General features: G+C 27.3%; 2 protein-coding genes across 2 annotated transcripts in view; both read left to right on the plus strand.

Annotated features, from left to right (window-relative positions):
- The window catches only part of LOC122501316 (serine/threonine-protein kinase dst2-like), an 81,614-nt gene that overhangs the window by 48,319 nt on the left and 13,957 nt on the right, over positions 1-19,338 (plus strand). The gene's annotated exons all lie outside the window — the stretch shown is intronic.
- Positions 1,078-19,293, plus strand: LOC122501318 (uncharacterized protein PFB0145c-like). The gene is made up of 4 exons (XM_043610678.1): positions 1,078-1,334; positions 2,418-2,684; positions 3,600-3,692; positions 17,450-19,293. Exons 1-4 carry the CDS (start codon positions 1,211-1,213, stop codon positions 18,001-18,003), a joined length of 1,038 nt encoding a protein of 345 aa, XP_043466613.1. The 5' UTR covers positions 1,078-1,210; the 3' UTR covers positions 18,004-19,293.

Consider the following 19,338-nt stretch of genomic DNA (forward strand, 5'->3'; position numbering starts at 1 on the left):
TACATTTTTCTTCTACTGAAAATAGGATTTTTCCAAATATTGTAATACATGAATTTAATTTTATTTCCCACTAAAATAAGGCAGATTTGATTTAATTATAACAAATTTTCGACAATAAGGCAAAAATTTAGACAAAAATACACCTGTAAAGAAAGAATTATTCATACATTGTTAAATTACCCCCACTCCCCTTGCTGAAATGGAATAAGCAATGGACTCGCCCCTAATATTGAGATACAAAAAATTTTCAATTTTAGCCCTAAAATCTCGAAAAAATTTCCCGATTCTATTATCTAAGACAATTTGGACGCAATTTACTTGAATATTACGATTAGATACGGAGTTATTTGATATTTTTGTTACCCGATTGTAATCTCTAGTCATGTACAGCACGCATTCTACCTGCGATTAATCCGACAAAATTTACATATAAAATACTTGCATCCGTGCAATTTTAACATTATTACTAGCAATACTTTACGATTTTTATATTTTAACTATGAAATTTACTCTTACGATTCCTTATTTACTTGTTACGACAATGAAACATCGTGGACACTTGAGGGGACTGCGGCCATTTTGTGCCAACTGAAGGAACTGAAGTGAGGCACGTAAAAGGTTGGGAAGGTAGAAGATGAAATCAGGGATGGGAAGGTGAAACATATTCGGGGTATGCTGCATTTCTATTGGCTAAGCAAAAGCGCGGTAATATTCAAAACGTGCATTGTTGCATATTAAGGTGCGTTCATTAGATAAACACTTGCAACTGTAACTAAACTGATCGATAATTCGATTTAGTAAATAAATCTAACCTCACTTTTACGACAATCAATATTGTTATAAGTCGTTATTTTTAAATGTTTTTAACGTTCTTTTAAACAAAAACAGTACAACATGTTTTTTAAACAAAGGAAGTTATTTATACGACAATCCTGTTCTAACATTAAAAAAATCATATTGGGTGTTTTCGGCAATCACTGGTAGTAATTGAAAACAGTTATAAGTGGTGCTCAAACGATTTTTTAGTTTAAGTGAGAATTGCACACTTGTGAATCAGGCTTCACTTGTTGATCATGCGCAGCCACTGTTTTGGAAGTGAAGTGCGTAAAATCATAATTTATACATATTACATCATGTGAGTGGTATAATTCAGTGCAATACTTAGTGTAATTTATAAGTATATTTTAAATTGTATTTGATTTTAAATAAAATGAGTGAAAATCTTACATATTCGCGAATTATCAGCGTAACAGCAGTAATCGACCCATCAACAGGTGAACTTGTCGTCAATCCTAAAGACCAGCGTAGGTTATGTTGTTTGTTGAACACAAACGGTAATTATGCATATTAAATTTTCTTTTATTTTTAAAAATAATTAATAATTTTTTAATTGAGATTTTTTATTAATTTTAAAATTTTCAATTAAGAATTTTGACTAAGTAAATATTGTTTAGTTAAAATCCAAAAAATAAAATTTAACTAAACAAAAATTCGCTAACTCAAAAGCAAAAGTGAGACCAAAATTTTTTATGGGTAAAATTAACAAAAGAATCTTTTTTTAAATTATTGTACCCGATTGATTTCGGGTATGTAAACATGCTTCACCCGACCCGAAAAGTGAAAAGCCCGAAAATATCTGATCAGGTTTCCGATTTCTGGCTTTTTTCATACCTCTAATTTTTTATATTTTTTAGTAAAAATATGTAAATATTCGGGGACAGCAGTTGTGTTAAAATTTTCTTTTTTACTTACTGACATTGCGATTAATGCCAGTGATAAGTAGTGTTTATTTTTCTGAATTGAATTTCTTTAATTTTTGTTTCAATGTTCTAATTTAGGGAAGACTGGGGCGAAAAGTTAAACTGTCAAAACAGTTAAAATTCATTATCTTTCGAACGGAAATAAATAATGGATGGGGCGAAAAGTTAAATGTATTTTGTTACATGTTAATAAAATTTTTTTTTTATTTTTCGTTTTTTTTTGGTTTATTTGTTTAAAAATTATTTATTTGACATTAGGCAAGTACTTTGTCAAAGAACAAGACAGTTTACGTCAAATAAACCAAATTTTTTTTTGAAATTTTAATTTATTAACTTTAAAACTGTTCTAAAGCTTTTGTTAAATAAACACATATCTTTTATTAACTAAATTATTTTTTTACGTATACTTTAATTAGATTGTCATCTGATTATATTGTCTAAAAAAATCATTTATGCAAAACTTAATTTTTCGCCCCAATCTCCACTAAAAATTAAGTACCACAATTTTTAAATTAAAATTACTTGAAAATCTTATTTTTTTTTAAAAATGTGCAATCAAATTCTTTAAGATATTTAATTATTTAATAATAATAATTTTGAGACTCTGTAATTAATAGGCGATACTTATGATAGACAAATATTTTTTTTTCTTTTTAGGAGAAGAAGATATCAGATTCTTATCACCTAGTGAGGTGGAATCGTTAATACCATCACATTCAGTAGACATTGGGCCATTACCAACAACTTCAACGAATATTGAAGATCATATTCAAGATAACGATGATAATATTAATGATAATGACGGCAATAATTATGTGGATGATTCCAATTATGCCGCTGATGAAAATTATGGCGATGATGAATGTTATGGCGATGATGATAATTATAATGCCAATTGTTCTGATGAAGGTGAAAAGGATCTAGGTAATTTTCATAGTCTATATTTCTGACGCGACACGAAAAAAGTACCTACAGCCGCAAAAGAGAATTTTACAGGGTGAGCGTTTAAAGCAACACCAGGAACAGAAAATCATTTACTTACGCTAGCATGCTTATTTTTAAAGCTTTATATTATTTACCCTATTTTAGTTCTTCAATTTTTGATTTTTTCATGTGAAAAAGCAACTAAAAATCTATCGAATAGCACCATAAACTAAAAATCTTTCTTTTAAACGATAGGTACCTTTTCTCCTTTCAAACTAAAATTAAAAATTTTTTATTTCTCGCAATTATAATACTTTGTTTAGCTTCAAACACGTAAGTTGAAAGTAAATAACATGAGAAATACCAAAAAATTCATTAAAACAAAAATAAAATAATTTTCATGTCCTTCAACTACTTTCGATCAACCTTTGAAGAGGTTTCGAGACATTTGATTCAAGTTGAAAATTTCAATTCTTAAATCCTCACAATTCTAATACTTTCTTTAGCTTCAAACACGTTAATTGAATTTAATTAACAAGAAAAATAGCAACAAATTCATTTAAAAAAATAAAATAATTTTCATGTCCTTCGACTAATTTTGATCAACCTTCGAAAAGGTTTCGAAGCATTCGATTCAACTTGAAAATTTGAATTCTTTAGTTCTCACAATTCTCCTACTTCTTTTATCTTCAAACACGTAAATTGAAAGTAAATAAAACATGAGAAATACCAACAAATTCATTAGAACAAAAAAAAATTATTTGCATGTCCTTTGATTACTTTTCATAAACCTTCGAAGAGGTTTTGAGGCATTCACTTCAATATATTAAATCTATATTTATCTCTCTTTTTTACGTGGATTTATTTTGTTTTGAAAAATACATTCTCATTTTTGTATTTTTCTTTTATTTTTAGAAACGGAATTGAAAAAATTTGTTACCAATCGAAAGGCGAGGAATGTAGCAAAACATGATCGTTGTGATGCTGACAAGGAGAATTCACTACAAAGTAAGTTTTTGCATTTAAATTGAATTTCTTGTAAATTTAAATAATTGTATACAGTACCGGTCAAAATTGAGAGATTACCAATTTCCAGATGAATGAAAGACATTTTAAAACGTAAACTAAAAATTATTTCATTTTCATTTTTGAAAAATGGTAAAATTTTAAATAGTACAAGATATTTCAGAAGTCATTTGTCCAACATTTTATTAGGATGTTTTTAAGAAATCGTCATTTTCAATGTTTCACAACAATTTAAATAACTTCTGAAATAATGAACGCTTTTTAATGATCTTCGGGTTATTTCAAATGTCATTTTCTACAGAATGAGAATTACTTAACGTGTAATTTTTTGTTAGAAAATGTAGCTCGTCAAACTTTAACACAAAAAAATTTGAAACAATCTTATTAACAGAAAAATTATTTTTAAAATGAAAACACCTTTTTTATTACACTCGAATCTCGCTATAACGAGAAGTTCAGGAGTCAAGTCTCCCTCTATTACGAGCGCAATTCTTCATTCATTTTTTTTTAGTGTTTACAATTTTTATAATGTCAAAATTACAAACGTAACCTAGTTTAATTTGAACTTTAACATACAGAAATTTATATAAGCTAAAATTTTGAAGATGTTCGACTCATTGATATAATTTCAAATAAGAAGTGACTTTTTATGACTTTTTTTATTTTTATTTTATATAAATAATATTGATTTTAACCAAATTTAATCCAACTGAATGTGCATTTGTTTATAAATAGTGGAGGTAATCGGGAGGAAATTTTTCTCGCTATACCGAGAGACAGAGCCCTCGTTATAGAGAGCGCTCGTTATAGAGAAGGTCGTTATAGCGAGATTTGAGTGTACATTCTTTTGAATAATCTACACCATATTCGTTCAATTCGTTCAACTTGGCCAAAAGAAAATAGAAAATTCCAAAATTTTAAGGACAAGAAATTTTTTTTGCTATCAACTAAAGTTTTTCTAGCTTTGTATTAAGTATAGAAAGATTTCTCAAAAGGTTTGGGGAGGGAGCAAAGAAATCCGGAAATTTTCTGAAAAAATTTTGACATTCGATGAACTTAAAAAAAAAATAGAAAATTCCAAAATTTTAAGAACACGAAATTTTTTTTACAATCAACTAAAGTTTTTCTAGCTTTGTATCAAGTATAGAAAGATTTCTCAAAAGGTTTGGGGAGGGAGCAAAGAAATCCGAAAATTTTCTGAAAAAATTTTGACATTCGATGAACTTAGAAAAAAAAATAGAAAATTCCAAAATTTTTAGAACACGACATTTTTTTTCGATCAACTACAGTTTTTCTAGCTTCGTATCGAGAATTAAAAGATTTCTCAAAAGGTTTGAGGAGGGAGCAAAGAAATTCGAAAATTTTCTGAAAAAATTTTGACATTCAATGAACTTAGCAAAAAAAATAGAAAATTACAAAATTTTAAGAACCCGAAATTTTTTTTGCTATCAACTAAAGTTTTTCTAGCTTTGTATTAAGTATAGAAAGATTTCTCAAAAGGTTTGGGGAGGGAGCAAAGAAATCCGAAAATTTTCTGAAAAAATTTTGACATTCAATGAACTTTGTCAAAAAAAATAGAAAATTCCAAATTTTTTAAATCATGAAATTTTTTTCTCGACAAACTAAAGTTTTTCTAGCTTCGTATCGAGTACTAAAAGATTTCTTAAAAGGTTTGGGGGGGGAGAAAAGAAATCCGAAAATTTTCTGAAAAAATTTTGACATTCGATGAACTTAGAAAAAAAAATTGAAAATTCCAAAATTTTAAGAACACGAAATTTTTTTTACAATCAACTAAAATTTTTCTAGCTTTGTATCAAGTATAGAAAGATTTCTCAAAAGGTTTGAAGAGGGAGCAAAGAAATCCGAAAATTTTCTAAAAAATTTTTGACTTTCGATGAACTTTGTCAAAAAAAATAGAAAATTCCAAATTTTTTAAGTCATGAAATTTTTTTCTCGACAAACTAAAGTTTTTCTAGCTTCGTATCGAGTACTAAAAGATTTCTTAAAAGGTTTGGGGGAGGAGAAAAGAAATCCGAAAATTTTCTGAAAAAATTTTGACATTCGATGAACTTAGAAAAAAAAATTGAAAATTCCAAAATTTTAAGAACACGAAATTTTTTTTACAATCAACTAAAATTTTTCTAGCTTTGTATCAAGTATAGAAAGATTTCTCAAAAGGTTTGGGGAGGGAGCAAAGAAATTCGAAAATTTTCTGAAAAAATTTTGACATTCAATGAACTTAGAAAAAAAAATAGAAAATTCCAAAATTTTAAGAACACGAAATTTTTTTTAATATCAACTAAAGTTTTTCTAGCTTTGTATCGAGAATTAGAAGATTTCTAAAAAGGTTTGGAGAGGGAGCAAAGAAATCCGAAAATTTTCTGAAAAAATTTTGACATTCAATGAACTTAGCAAAAAAAATAGAAAATTACAAAATTTTAAGGACAGGAAATTTTTCTTGCTATCAACTAAAGTTTTTCTAGCTTCGTATCGAGTATTAGAAGATTTCTCAAAAGGTTTGTGGAGGGAGCAAAGAAATCCGAAAATTTTCTGAAAAAATTTTGACATTCAATGATCTTAGCAAAAAAAATAGAAAATTATAAAATTTTAAGGACAGGAAATTTTTCTTGCTATCAACTAAAGTTTTTCTAGCTTTGTATTTAGTATAGAAAGATTTCTCAAAAGGTTTGGGGAGGGAGCAAAGAAATCCGAAAATTTTCTGAAAAAATTTTGACATTCAATGAACTTAGCAAAAAAAATAGAAAATTACAAAATTTTAAGGACAGGAAATTTTTCTTGCTATCAACTAAAGTTTTTCTAGCTTCGTATCGAGTATTAGAAGATTTCTCAAAAGGTTTGTGGAGGGAGCAAAGAAATCCGAAAATTTTCTGAAAAAATTTTGACATTCAATGAACTTAGCAAAAAAAATAGAAAATTACAAAATTTTAAGGACAGGAAATTTTTCTTGCTATCAACTAAAGTTTTTCTAGCTTCGTATCGAGTATTAGAAGATTTCTCAAAAGGTTTGTGGAGGGAGCAAAGAAATCCGAAAATTTTCTGAAAAAATTTTGACATTCAATGATCTTAGCAAAAAAAATAGAAAATTATAAAATTTTAAGGACAGGAAATTTTTCTTGCTATCAACTAAAGTTTTTCTAGCTTTGTATTTAGTATAGAAAGATTTCTCAAAAGGTTTGGGGAGGGAGCAAAGAAATCCGAAAATTTTCTGAAAAAATTTTGACATTCGATGAACTTAGAAAAAAAAAATAGAAAATTCCAAAATTTTTAGAACACGAAATTTTTTTTTCGATCAACTACAGTTTTTCTAGCTTCGTATCGAGAATTAAAAGATTTCTCAAAAGGTTTGGGGAGGGAGCAAAGAAATCCGAAAATTTTCTGAAAAAATTTTGACATTCAATGAACTTAGCAAAAAAAATAGAAAATTACAAAATTTTAAGAACACGAAATTTTTTTTACAATCAACTAAAATTTTTCTAGCTTTGTATCAAGTATAGAAAGATTTCTCAAAAGGTTTGGGGAGGGAGCAAAGAAATTCAAAAATTTTCTGAAAAAATTTTGACATTCAATGAACTTAGAAAAAAAAATAGAAAATTCCAAAATTTTAAGAACAGGAAATTTTTCTTGCGATCAAATAAAGTTTTTCTAGTTTTGTATTAAGTATAGAAAGATTTCTCAAAAGGTTTGTGGAGGGAGCAAAGAAATCCGAAAATTTTCTGAAAAAATTTTGACATTCGATGAACTCAGCCCAAAAAAATAGAAAAATCCAAAATTTTTAGAACATGAAATTTTTTTTTCGATCAACTACAGTTTTTCTAGCTTCGTATCGAGAATTAAAAGATTTCTCAAAAGGTTTGGGGAGGGAGCAAAGAAATTCGAAAATTTTCTGAAAAAATTTTGACATTCAATGAACTTAGCAAAAAAAATAGAAAATTACAAAATTTTAAGGACAGGAAATTTTTCTTGCGATCAAATAAAGTTTTTCTAGCTTCGTATCGAGTACTAAAAGATTTCTTAAAAGGTTTGGCGAGGGAGAAAAGAAATCCGAAAATTTTCTGAAAAAATTTTGACATTCAATGAACTTAGCAAAAAAAAAAAAAAAATTTTTAATTTAGTAGGTATTTGTTTCTGGCTAAGTTCATCGAATGTCAAAATTTTTTCTGAAAATTTCAGGATTTCCTTGCTCCCTCCTCAAACCTATTTAACAATGTTTTTCTCCTTGAAAGGAAACTAGAAAAACTTTACTTGACTAAGAAAAAAATTTCCTGTTTTAAAAAATTATGAATTTTTCTATTGTTTTAAGATAATTTCTTTGAATGTCAGAATTTTTTCAGAAAATATTTGGATTTCTTTGCTCCTCATCTAACCTTTTAAGAAATCTTTTAATACTTGATACGAAGCTAAAAAAAAATTTAGTTGATCGAGAACAAAATTTTCTGACTTTAAAAATTTGGAATTTTCTTTTTTTGGCTAATTTCATGAAATTTCAAAATTTTTTCAGAAAATCTTTGGACTTCAATGCTCCCTCTTCAAACCTTTTGAAAAGTTTTCTCCTACTTTCTACGAAAGTAGAAATATTTTTTTTGATGAAGTAAAAAATTTCCTGTGTGTAAAAACTTGAAATTTTCTAATTTTCTTTTGCTAATTTCATGAAAATTCAAAATTTTTTTAGAAAATCTTAGGATTTCATTGATCTTTTTTTAAACCTTTTGTAAAGTCTTCTTCTTCTTTCTACAAAAGTAGAAAAGTCCTTGTTGATGACGAAAAAAATTTACTGTTTGTCGAAATTTGGAATTTTCTCATTTTCTTTGACTAATTTCATGAAATTTCAAAATTTTTTCAGAAAATCTTAGGATTTCATTGATTCCTCTTCAAACCTCTTGTAAAGTCTTCTTCTACTTTCTACGAAAGTAGAAAAGTCCTTGTTGGTAAAGAAAAAAATTTCCTGTTTGTAAAAACTTGGAATTTTCTCATTTTCTTTGACTAATTTCATGAAATTTCAAAATTTTTTCAGAAAATCTTAGGATTTCATTGATTCCTCTTCAAACCTCTTGTAAAGTCTTCTTCTACTTTCTACGAAAGTAGAAAAGTCCTTGTTGGTGAAGAGAAAAATTTCCTGTTTTTAAAAATTTGGAATTTTCTCATTTTCTTTGACTAATTTCATGAAATTTTAAAATTTTTTCAGAAAATCTTAGGATTTCATTGATTCCTCTTCAAACCTCTTGTAAAGTCTTCTTCTACTTTCTACGAAACTGGAAAAGTCCTTGTTGATGACGAAAAAAATTTCCTGTTTGTAAAAACTTGGAATTTTCTCATTTTCTTTGACTAATTTCATGAAATTTCAAAATTTTTTCAGAAAATCTTAGGATTTCATTGATTCCTCTTCAAACCTCTTGTAAAGTCTTCTTCTACTTTCTACGAAACTGGAAAAGTCCTTGTTGATGACGAAAAAAATTTCCTGTTTGTAAAAACTTGGAATTTTCTCATTTTCTTTGACTAATTTCATGAAATTTCAAAATTTTTTCAGAAAATCTTAGGATTTCATTGATTCCTCTTCAAACCTCTTGTAAAGTCTTCTTCTACTTTCTACGAAAGTAGAAAAGTCCTTGTTGGTGAAGAGAAAAATTTCCTGTTTTTAAAAATTTGGAATTTTCTCATTTTCTTTGACTAATTTCATGAAATTTTAAAATTTTTTCAGAAAATCTTAGGATTTCATTGATTCCTCTTCAAACCTCTTGTAAAGTCTTCTTCTACTTTCTACGAAACTGGAAAAGTCCTTGTTGATGACAAAAAAAATTTCCTGTTTGTAAAAACTTGGAATTTTCTCATTTTCTTTGACTAATTTCATGAAATTTCAAAATTTTTTCAGAAAATCTTAGGATTTCATTGATTCCTCTTCAAACCTCTTGTAAAGTCTTCTTCTACTTTCTACGAAACTGGAAAAGTCCTTGTTGATGACGAAAAAAATTTCCTGTTTGTAAAAACTTGGAATTTTCTCATTTTCTTTGACTAATTTCATGAAATTTCAAAATTTTTTCAGAAAATCTTAGGATTTCATTGATTCCTCTTCAAACCTCTTGTAAAGTCTTCTTCTACTTTCTACGAAAGTAGAAAAGTCCTTGTTGGTGAAGAGAAAAATTTCCTGTTTTTAAAAATTTGGAATTTTCTCATTTTCTTTGACTAATTTCATGAAATTTTAAAATTTTTTCAGAAAATCTTAGGATTTCATTGATTCCTCTTCAAACCTCTTGTAAAGTCTTCTTCTACTTTCTACGAAACTGGAAAAGTCCTTGTTGATGACAAAAAAAATTTCCTGTTTGTAAAAACTTGGAATTTTCTCATTTTCTTTGACTAATTTCATGAAATTTCAAAATTTTTTCAGAAAATCTTAGGATTTCATTGATTCCTCTTCAAACCTCTTGTAAAGTCTTCTTCTACTTTCTACGAAACTGGAAAAGTCCTTGTTGATGACGAAAAAAATTTCCTGTTTGTAAAAACTTGGAATTTTCTCATTTTCTTTGACTAATTTCATGAAATTTCAAAATTTTTTCAGAAAATCTTAGGATTTCATTGATTCCTCTTCAAACCTCTTGTAAAGTCTTCTTCTACTTTCTACGAAAGTAGAAAAGTCCTTGTTGGTGAAGAGAAAAATTTCCTGTTTTTAAAAATTTGGAATTTTCTCATTTTCTTTGACTAATTTCATGAAATTTTAAAATTTTTTCAGAAAATCTTAGGATTTCATTGATTCCTCTTCAAACCTCTTGTAAAGTCTTCTTCTACTTTCTACGAAACTGGAAAAGTCCTTGTTGATGACGAAAAAAATTTCCTGTTTGTAAAAACTTGGAATTTTCTCATTTTCTTTGACTAATTTCATGAAATTTCAAAATTTTTTCAGAAAATCTTAGGATTTCATTGATCCTTCTTCAAACCTTTTGTAAAGTCTTCTTCTACTTCCTACGAAATTAGGAAAGTCCTTGTTGGTGAAGAGAAAAATTTCCTGTTTTGAAAAACTTGGAATTTTCTAATTATCTTTCGCTGATTTCATGAAATTTTAAAATTTTTTCAGAAAATCTTAGGATTTCATTGATTCCTCTTCAAACCTCTTGTAAAGTCTTCTTCTACTTTCTACGAAACTGGAAAAGTCCTTGTTGATGACGAAAAAAATTTCCTGTTTGTAAAAACTTGGAATTTTCTCATTTTCTTTGACTAATTTCATGAAATTTCAAAATTTTTTCAGAAAATCTTAGGATTTCATTGATTCCTCTTCAAACCTCTTGTAAAGTCTTCTTCTACTTTCTACGAAAGTAGAAAAGTCCTTGTTGGTGAAGAGAAAAATTTCCTGTTTTTAAAAATTTGGAATTTTCTCATTTTCTTTGACTAATTTCATGAAATTTTAAAATTTTTTCAGAAAATCTTAGGATTTCATTGATTCCTCTTCAAACCTCTTGTAAAGTCTTCTTCTACTTTCTACGAAACTGGAAAAGTCCTTGTTGATGACGAAAAAAATTTCCTGTTTGTAAAAACTTGGAATTTTCTCATTTTCTTTGACTAATTTCATGAAATTTCAAAATTTTTTCAGAAAATCTTAGGATTTCATTGATTCCTCTTCAAACCTCTTGTAAAGTCTTCTTCTACTTTCTACGAAACTGGAAAAGTCCTTGTTGATGACGAAAAAAATTTCCTGTTTGTAAAAACTTGGAATTTTCTCATTTTCTTTGACTAATTTCATGAAATTTCAAAATTTTTTCAGAAAATCTTAGGATTTCATTGATTCCTCTTCAAACCTCTTGTAAAGTCTTCTTCTACTTTCTACGAAAGTAGAAAAGTCCTTGTTGGTGAAGAGAAAAATTTCCTGTTTTTAAAAATTTGGAATTTTCTCATTTTCTTTGACTAATTTCATGAAATTTTAAAATTTTTTCAGAAAATCTTAGGATTTCATTGATTCCTCTTCAAACCTCTTGTAAAGTCTTCTTCTACTTTCTACGAAACTGGAAAAGTCCTTGTTGATGACGAAAAAAATTTCCTGTTTGTAAAAACTTGGAATTTTCTCATTTTCTTTGACTAATTTCATGAAATTTCAAAATTTTTTCAGAAAATCTTAGGATTTCATTGATTCCTCTTCAAACCTCTTGTAAAGTCTTCTTCTACTTTCTACGAAAGTAGAAAAGTCCTTGTTGGTGAAGAGAAAAATTTCCTGTTTTTAAAAATTTGGAATTTTCTCATTTTCTTTGACTAATTTCATGAAATTTTAAAATTTTTTCAGAAAATCTTAGGATTTCATTGATTCCTCTTCAAACCTCTTGTAAAGTCTTCTTCTACTTTCTACGAAACTGGAAAAGTCCTTGTTGATGACGAAAAAAATTTCCTGTTTGTAAAAACTTGGAATTTTCTCATTTTCTTAGACTAATTTCATGAAATTTCAAAATTTTTTCAGAAAATCTTAGGATTTCATTGATTCCTCTTCAAACCTCTTGTAAAGTCTTCTTCTACTTTCTACGAAACTGGAAAAGTCCTTGTTGATGACGAAAAAAATTTCCTGTTTGTAAAAACTTGGAATTTTCTCATTTTCTTTGACTAATTTCATGAAATTTCAAAATTTTTTCAGAAAATCTTAGGATTTCATTGATTCCTCTTCAAACCTCTTGTAAAGTCTTCTTCTACTTTCTACGAAAGTAGAAAAGTCCTTGTTGGTGAAGAGAAAAATTTCCTGTTTTTAAAAATTTGGAATTTTCTCATTTTCTTTGACTAATTTCATGAAATTTTAAAATTTTTTCAGAAAATCTTAGGATTTCATTGATTCCTCTTCAAACCTCTTGTAAAGTCTTCTTCTACTTTCTACGAAACTGGAAAAGTCCTTGTTGATGACAAAAAAAATTTCCTGTTTGTAAAAACTTGGAATTTTCTCATTTTCTTTGACTAATTTCATGAAATTTCAAAATTTTTTCAGAAAATCTTAGGATTTCATTGATTCCTCTTCAAACCTCTTGTAAAGTCTTCTTCTACTTTCTACGAAACTGGAAAAGTCCTTGTTGATGACGAAAAAAATTTCCTGTTTGTAAAAACTTGGAATTTTCTCATTTTCTTTGACTAATTTCATGAAATTTCAAAATTTTTTCAGAAAATCTTAGGATTTCATTGATTCCTCTTCAAACCTCTTGTAAAGTCTTCTTCTACTTTCTACGAAAGTAGAAAAGTCCTTGTTGGTGAAGAGAAAAATTTCCTGTTTTTAAAAATTTGGAATTTTCTCATTTTCTTTGACTAATTTCATGAAATTTTAAAATTTTTTCAGAAAATCTTAGGATTTCATTGATTCCTCTTCAAACCTCTTGTAAAGTCTTCTTCTACTTTCTACGAAACTGGAAAAGTCCTTGTTGATGACAAAAAAAATTTCCTGTTTGTAAAAACTTGGAATTTTCTCATTTTCTTTGACTAATTTCATGAAATTTCAAAATTTTTTCAGAAAATCTTAGGATTTCATTGATTCCTCTTCAAACCTCTTGTAAAGTCTTCTTCTACTTTCTACGAAACTGGAAAAGTCCTTGTTGATGACGAAAAAAATTTCCTGTTTGTAAAAACTTGGAATTTTCTCATTTTCTTTGACTAATTTCATGAAATTTCAAAATTTTTTCAGAAAATCTTAGGATTTCATTGATTCCTCTTCAAACCTCTTGTAAAGTCTTCTTCTACTTTCTACGAAAGTAGAAAAGTCCTTGTTGGTGAAGAGAAAAATTTCCTGTTTTTAAAAATTTGGAATTTTCTCATTTTCTTTGACTAATTTCATGAAATTTTAAAATTTTTTCAGAAAATCTTAGGATTTCATTGATTCCTCTTCAAACCTCTTGTAAAGTCTTCTTCTACTTTCTACGAAACTGGAAAAGTCCTTGTTGATGACGAAAAAAATTTCCTGTTTGTAAAAACTTGGAATTTTCTCATTTTCTTTGACTAATTTCATGAAATTTCAAAATTTTTTCAGAAAATCTTAGGATTTCATTGATCCTTCTTCAAACCTTTTGTAAAGTCTTCTTCTACTTCCTACGAAATTAGGAAAGTCCTTGTTGGTGAAGAGAAAAATTTCCTGTTTTGAAAAACTTGGAATTTTCTAATTATCTTTCGCTGATTTCATGAAATTTTAAAATTTTTTCAGAAAATCTTAGGATTTCATTGATTCCTCTTCAAACCTCTTGTAAAGTCTTCTTCTACTTTCTACGAAACTGGAAAAGTCCTTGTTGATGACGAAAAAAATTTCCTGTTTGTAAAAACTTGGAATTTTCTCATTTTCTTTGACTAATTTCATGAAATTTCAAAATTTTTTCAGAAAATCTTAGGATTTCATTGATTCCTCTTCAAACCTCTTGTAAAGTCTTCTTCTACTTTCTACGAAAGTAGAAAAGTCCTTGTTGGTGAAGAGAAAAATTTCCTGTTTTTAAAAATTTGGAATTTTCTCATTTTCTTTGACTAATTTCATGAAATTTTAAAATTTTTTCAGAAAATCTTAGGATTTCATTGATTCCTCTTCAAACCTCTTGTAAAGTCTTCTTCTACTTTCTACGAAACTGGAAAAGTCCTTGTTGATGACGAAAAAAATTTCCTGTTTGTAAAAACTTGGAATTTTCTCATTTTCTTTGACTAATTTCATGAAATTTCAAAATTTTTTCAGAAAATCTTAGGATTTCATTGATTCCTCTTCAAACCTCTTGTAAAGTCTTCTTCTACTTTCTACGAAACTGGAAAAGTCCTTGTTGATGACGAAAAAAATTTCCTGTTTGTAAAAACTTGGAATTTTCTCATTTTCTTTGACTAATTTCATGAAATTTCAAAATTTTTTCAGAAAATCTTAGGATTTCATTGATTCCTCTTCAAACCTCTTGTAAAGTCTTCTTCTACTTTCTACGAAAGTAGAAAAGTCCTTGTTGGTGAAGAGAAAAATTTCCTGTTTTTAAAAATTTGGAATTTTCTCATTTTCTTTGACTAATTTCATGAAATTTTAAAATTTTTTCAGAAAATCTTAGGATTTCATTGATTCCTCTTCAAACCTCTTGTAAAGTCTTCTTCTACTTTCTACGAAACTGGAAAAGTCCTTGTTGATGACGAAAAAAATTTCCTGTTTGTAAAAACTTGGAATTTTCTCATTTTCTTTGACTAATTTCATGAAATTTCAAAATTTTTTCAGAAAATCTTAGGATTTCATTGATTCCTCTTCAAACCTCTTGTAAAGTCTTCTTCTACTTTCTACGAAAGTAGAAAAGTCCTTGTTGGTGAAGAGAAAAATTTCCTGTTTTTAAAAATTTGGAATTTTCTCATTTTCTTTGACTAATTTCATGAAATTTTAAAATTTTTTCAGAAAATCTTAGGATTTCATTGATTCCTCTTCAAACCTCTTGTAAAGTCTTCTTCTACTTTCTACGAAACTGGAAAAGTCCTTGTTGATGACGAAAAAAATTTCCTGTTTGTAAAAACTTGGAATTTTCTCATTTTCTTAGACTAATTTCATGAAATTTCAAAATTTTTTCAGAAAATCTTAGGATTTCATTGATTCCTCTTCAAACCTCTTGTAAAGTCTTCTTCTACTTTCTACGAAACTGGAAAAGTCCTTGTTGATGACGAAAAAAATTTCCTGTTTGTAAAAACTTGGAATTTTCTTATTTTTTTTGACTAATTTCATGAAATTTCAAAATTTTTTCAGAAAATCTTAGGATTTCATTGATTCCTCTTCAAACCTCTTGTAAAGTCTTCTTCTACTTTCTACGAAACTGGAAAAGTCCTTGTTGATGACGAAAAAAATTTCCTGTTTGTAAAAACTTGGAATTTTCTCATTTTCTTTGACTAATTTCATGAAATTTCAAAATTTTTTCAGAAAATCTTAGGATTTCATTGATTCCTCTTCAAACCTCTTGTAAAGTCTTCTTCTACTTTCTACGAAAGTAGAAAAGTCCTTGTTGGTGAAGAAAAAAATTTCCTGTTTTTAAAAACTTGGAATTTTCTAAATTTTCTTTGACTAATTTCATGAAATTTCAAAATTTTTTCAGAAAATCTTAGGATTTCATTGATTCCTCTTCAAACCTCTTGTAAAGTCTTCTTCTACTTTCTACGAAAGTAGAAAAGTCCTTGTTGGTGAAGAGAAAAATTTCCTGTTTTTAAAAATTTGGAATTTTCTCATTTTCTTTGACTAATTTCATGAAATTTTAAAATTTTTTCAGAAAATCTTAGGATTTCATTGATTCCTCTTCAAACCTCTTGTAAAGTCTTCTTCTACTTTCTACGAAACTGGAAAAGTCCTTGTTGATGACAAAAAAAATTTCCTGTTTGTAAAAACTTGGAATTTTCTCATTTTCTTTGACTAATTTCATGAAATTTCAAAATTTTTTCAGAAAATCTTAGGATTTCATTGATTCCTCTTCAAACCTCTTGTAAAGTCTTCTTCTACTTTCTACGAAACTGGAAAAGTCCTTGTTGATGACGAAAAAAATTTCCTGTTTGTAAAAACTTGGAATTTTCTCATTTTCTTTGACTAATTTCATGAAATTTCAAAATTTTTTCAGAAAATCTTAGGATTTCATTGATTCCTCTTCAAACCTCTTGTAAAGTCTTCTTCTACTTTCTACGAAACTGGAAAAGTCCTTGTTGATGACGAAAAAAATTTCCTGTTTGTAAAAACTTGGAATTTTCTCATTTTCTTTGACTAATTTCATGAAATTTCAAAATTTTTTCAGAAAATCTTAGGATTTTATTGATTCCTCTTCAAACCTCTTGTAAAGTCTTCTTCTACTTTCTACGAAACTGGAAAAGTCCTTGTTGATGACGAAAAAAATTTACTGTTTGTCGAAATTTGGAATTTTCTCATTTTCTTTGACTAATTTCATGAAATTTCAAAATTTTTTCAGAAAATCTTAGGATTTCATTGATTCCTCTTCAAACCTCTTGTAAAGTCTTCTTCTACTTTCTACGAAAGTAGAAAAGTCCTTGTTGGTGACGAAAAAAATTTACTGTTTGTCGAAATTTAGAATTTTATAATTTTCTTTCGCGAATTTCATGAAATTTTAAAATTTTTTTAGAAAATCTTAGTATTTTATTGATCCCTCTTCAAACCTTTTGTAAAGTCTTCTTCTACTTTCTATGAAAGTAGAAAAGTGCTTGTTGATGACGAAAAAAATTTCCTGTTTGTAAAAACTTGGAATTTTCTCATTTTCTTTGGCTAATTTCATGAAATTTTAAAATTTTTTCAGAAAATCTTAGAATTTCATTGCTCTCTCTTCAATCTTTTTGTAAAGTCTTCTTCTACTTTCTACGAAAGTAAAAAAGTCTTTGTTGATGACGAAAAAAATTTCCTGTTTGTTAGAACTTGGAATTTTCTAAATTTTTTTTTTTTGACTAATTTCATGAAATTTTAAAATTTTTTTAGAAAATTGTGACTGGAATTGTAAAAAATCAAAGTCTGGAAAACCTAGAAAAGGCATGTAATTTTAATATCTTCACTCGGTGGAAACCCTGTAAAACCATTGGTTAAAGAAGTTCCTCAATTTTCTTTTTAAGTTTTACCATTTTTCAAAAAATAAAATGAAAGGAATTTTAGTTCGCATAAGTTTTATACATATTTTAAAATGTTTTTCATTCCCCTGAAAATGGGTAGTCTCTAAATTTTGACCGGTAATATATTTTGTTTCAATGTCTTATTAGTTGTTTGTTAATTAAAGTTTTATTTTAATGTTTTTGTTTACTTTTAGAAACAACTCGTACACAATGGAGTGAAAGTGTGACAACAACGTTGATTGAGAATTATTCGATAATAAAAGAAGAAAATAAATTAAAAGGAGACAGTTTTTGGTTGAAGATATCAAAATTAATGATGGAAAAAAATTTTTCAGTAGCTGGACATTTGTGCGAAACAAAATGGAATTCTCTTTGCAGAACATATAAAAATATTATCGACCGCAAAAAGCAAACCGGCACAAGTCCTCCAAAGAAATGGATTTATTTCGAAGAAATGAATAATGTTATGTTTAAGAAACCTGAAATTAATCCGCCGGCTGTTGCTTCAAGTCTGCAAGGATATAAAAGAAAGATAATTAAAGAAATTAATGATCCGTGCGATGATAAAGATTATCAAAATAAAAAGAAAAAAAATAATGCAAAAAATGAAAGTTCAATGACACTAAGAGAATTGAATGAGGACGCTAATAGGAGATTCAAAGAGAATTTGGCAAGAAAAGACGCGTTATTGGACATTATGAAGGAGTTTCTTAAAAATAAGAAAAAAGAGAAAGAAGATTCTGAATAAATTCAAGTAAACAATCAATTTCTTTTCTGTCTGCTGTCATAGTTAAGTTATAGTAGCGCGCGAGAATCACAATATATTGTTTGGCAATTATTCTCCAGTTGGTTTGCTTTTGATTTTCAGAAATAAAAAAATTTTCTTATGTGATAAAGTAAAAGAAAGTATAGTTAAATTTTATTTTAATTTCGTATTTTAATATTTTTTAAGTAAAAGGTAAATTTTAATTTTGAAAGACCTTATTTTCAAATTAATAAATTAGAAATTTTCGTAAGAATTTCTCTAGTTAATTAAAGTTTGGGTTAATTTTAAATAAGAAAAAAATATTTATAAAAATTCAAATTTATTTTTTATTAATTAAATATACTAATACTTGAAACTGTTAAATATAATAAATAAATTATTTTCATATTTGATAAATTAATTAAAGGGTATTGTAAAATTTTTTTATTTTAATTAAAAATCAAACAACAACTCAAGTATCATTGGCGTTTAGCTTTTGAAAAAAAGTTATATGTAACTTGTTTTGTGCTTAATTCCCGAAACAGTTGCTTTCTTGTATAACATTTCCTATTTATTATTATTATTTTTTTTTGATTGTCCAATCTGTTGAAAGATGAGTTTCTTTGAGTTAATCAATAATGGTTATACGACGCTGTGATAACAAATAATTTATAATTTTATTGTAAACCGTGATCGCAATTGCATCAGTATTATGTTTTTACACAAAGTAATCTATTAAGTGCGTTTGTAAGTGTTTTTCTCTGTAGACCTCGAATAAGTTTATCAATATTTTCATCTTTATAGTTTAATTGACTCGAATTTATTATTTTTAAGGGGAAGGGATTACGTAAATCCCATTGTGGAAATCGATTTGTTTTTCGATAATAATTATAATTTGAGCCAAATTGCAGTATTCTAAAGTCGGTTGACTTTAAATAGTTTTTAATTCTAAGTTTAACTAGAGAAATCAAAAATGTCTAAGTTTAGTTCTAATGAAAAAAATTTTTAATGAAGAGTACGTCTGTTCACAGATTCAAAATTTATGTTAAACAAAGAATTGAAACTCTTTGTTTTAGTTTAAAAAAACTATTCAACCAACATTACTTAAAATTTAAGGCATTTTATATTAAGTTTTATAAAGTTTTATAAAAATGGTTGCAACTGCCCTACATTTAAGTGTACAGATTATTGTACTCTAGACAAAAGTGTGATACAATTGTTCGACAATCTAATGCTGAACGTCGACTTTAAAATATGTATTGTTAAAAAATATAAAGATAAATTTTTTTTTTATTTTCTAGACTGTGTTTTATATGTACTTTGTAAATTTTTTGTTTA

The sequence above is a fragment of the Leptopilina heterotoma genome, unplaced genomic scaffold (assembly GCF_015476425.1).
Source record: "Leptopilina heterotoma isolate Lh14 unplaced genomic scaffold, ASM1547642v1 Lhet_209, whole genome shotgun sequence".
Lineage (NCBI taxonomy): Eukaryota > Metazoa > Arthropoda > Insecta > Hymenoptera > Figitidae > Leptopilina > Leptopilina heterotoma.

What these genes read in the sequence shown, in the direction of transcription:
- LOC122501318 (XM_043610678.1), top strand. Translation starts at nt 1,211, where the DNA reads ATGAGTGAAAATCTTACATATTCGCGAATTATCAGCGTAACAGCAGTA. An exon ending in TGAAGGTGAAAAGGATCTAG is followed by an intron (nt 2,685 to 3,599) that starts GTAATTTTCATA and finishes TTTTATTTTTAG; the next exon opens with AAACGGAATTGAAAAAATTT. An exon ending in CAAGGAGAATTCACTACAAA is followed by an intron (nt 3,693 to 17,449) that starts GTAAGTTTTTGC and finishes GTTTACTTTTAG; the next exon opens with AAACAACTCGTACACAATGG.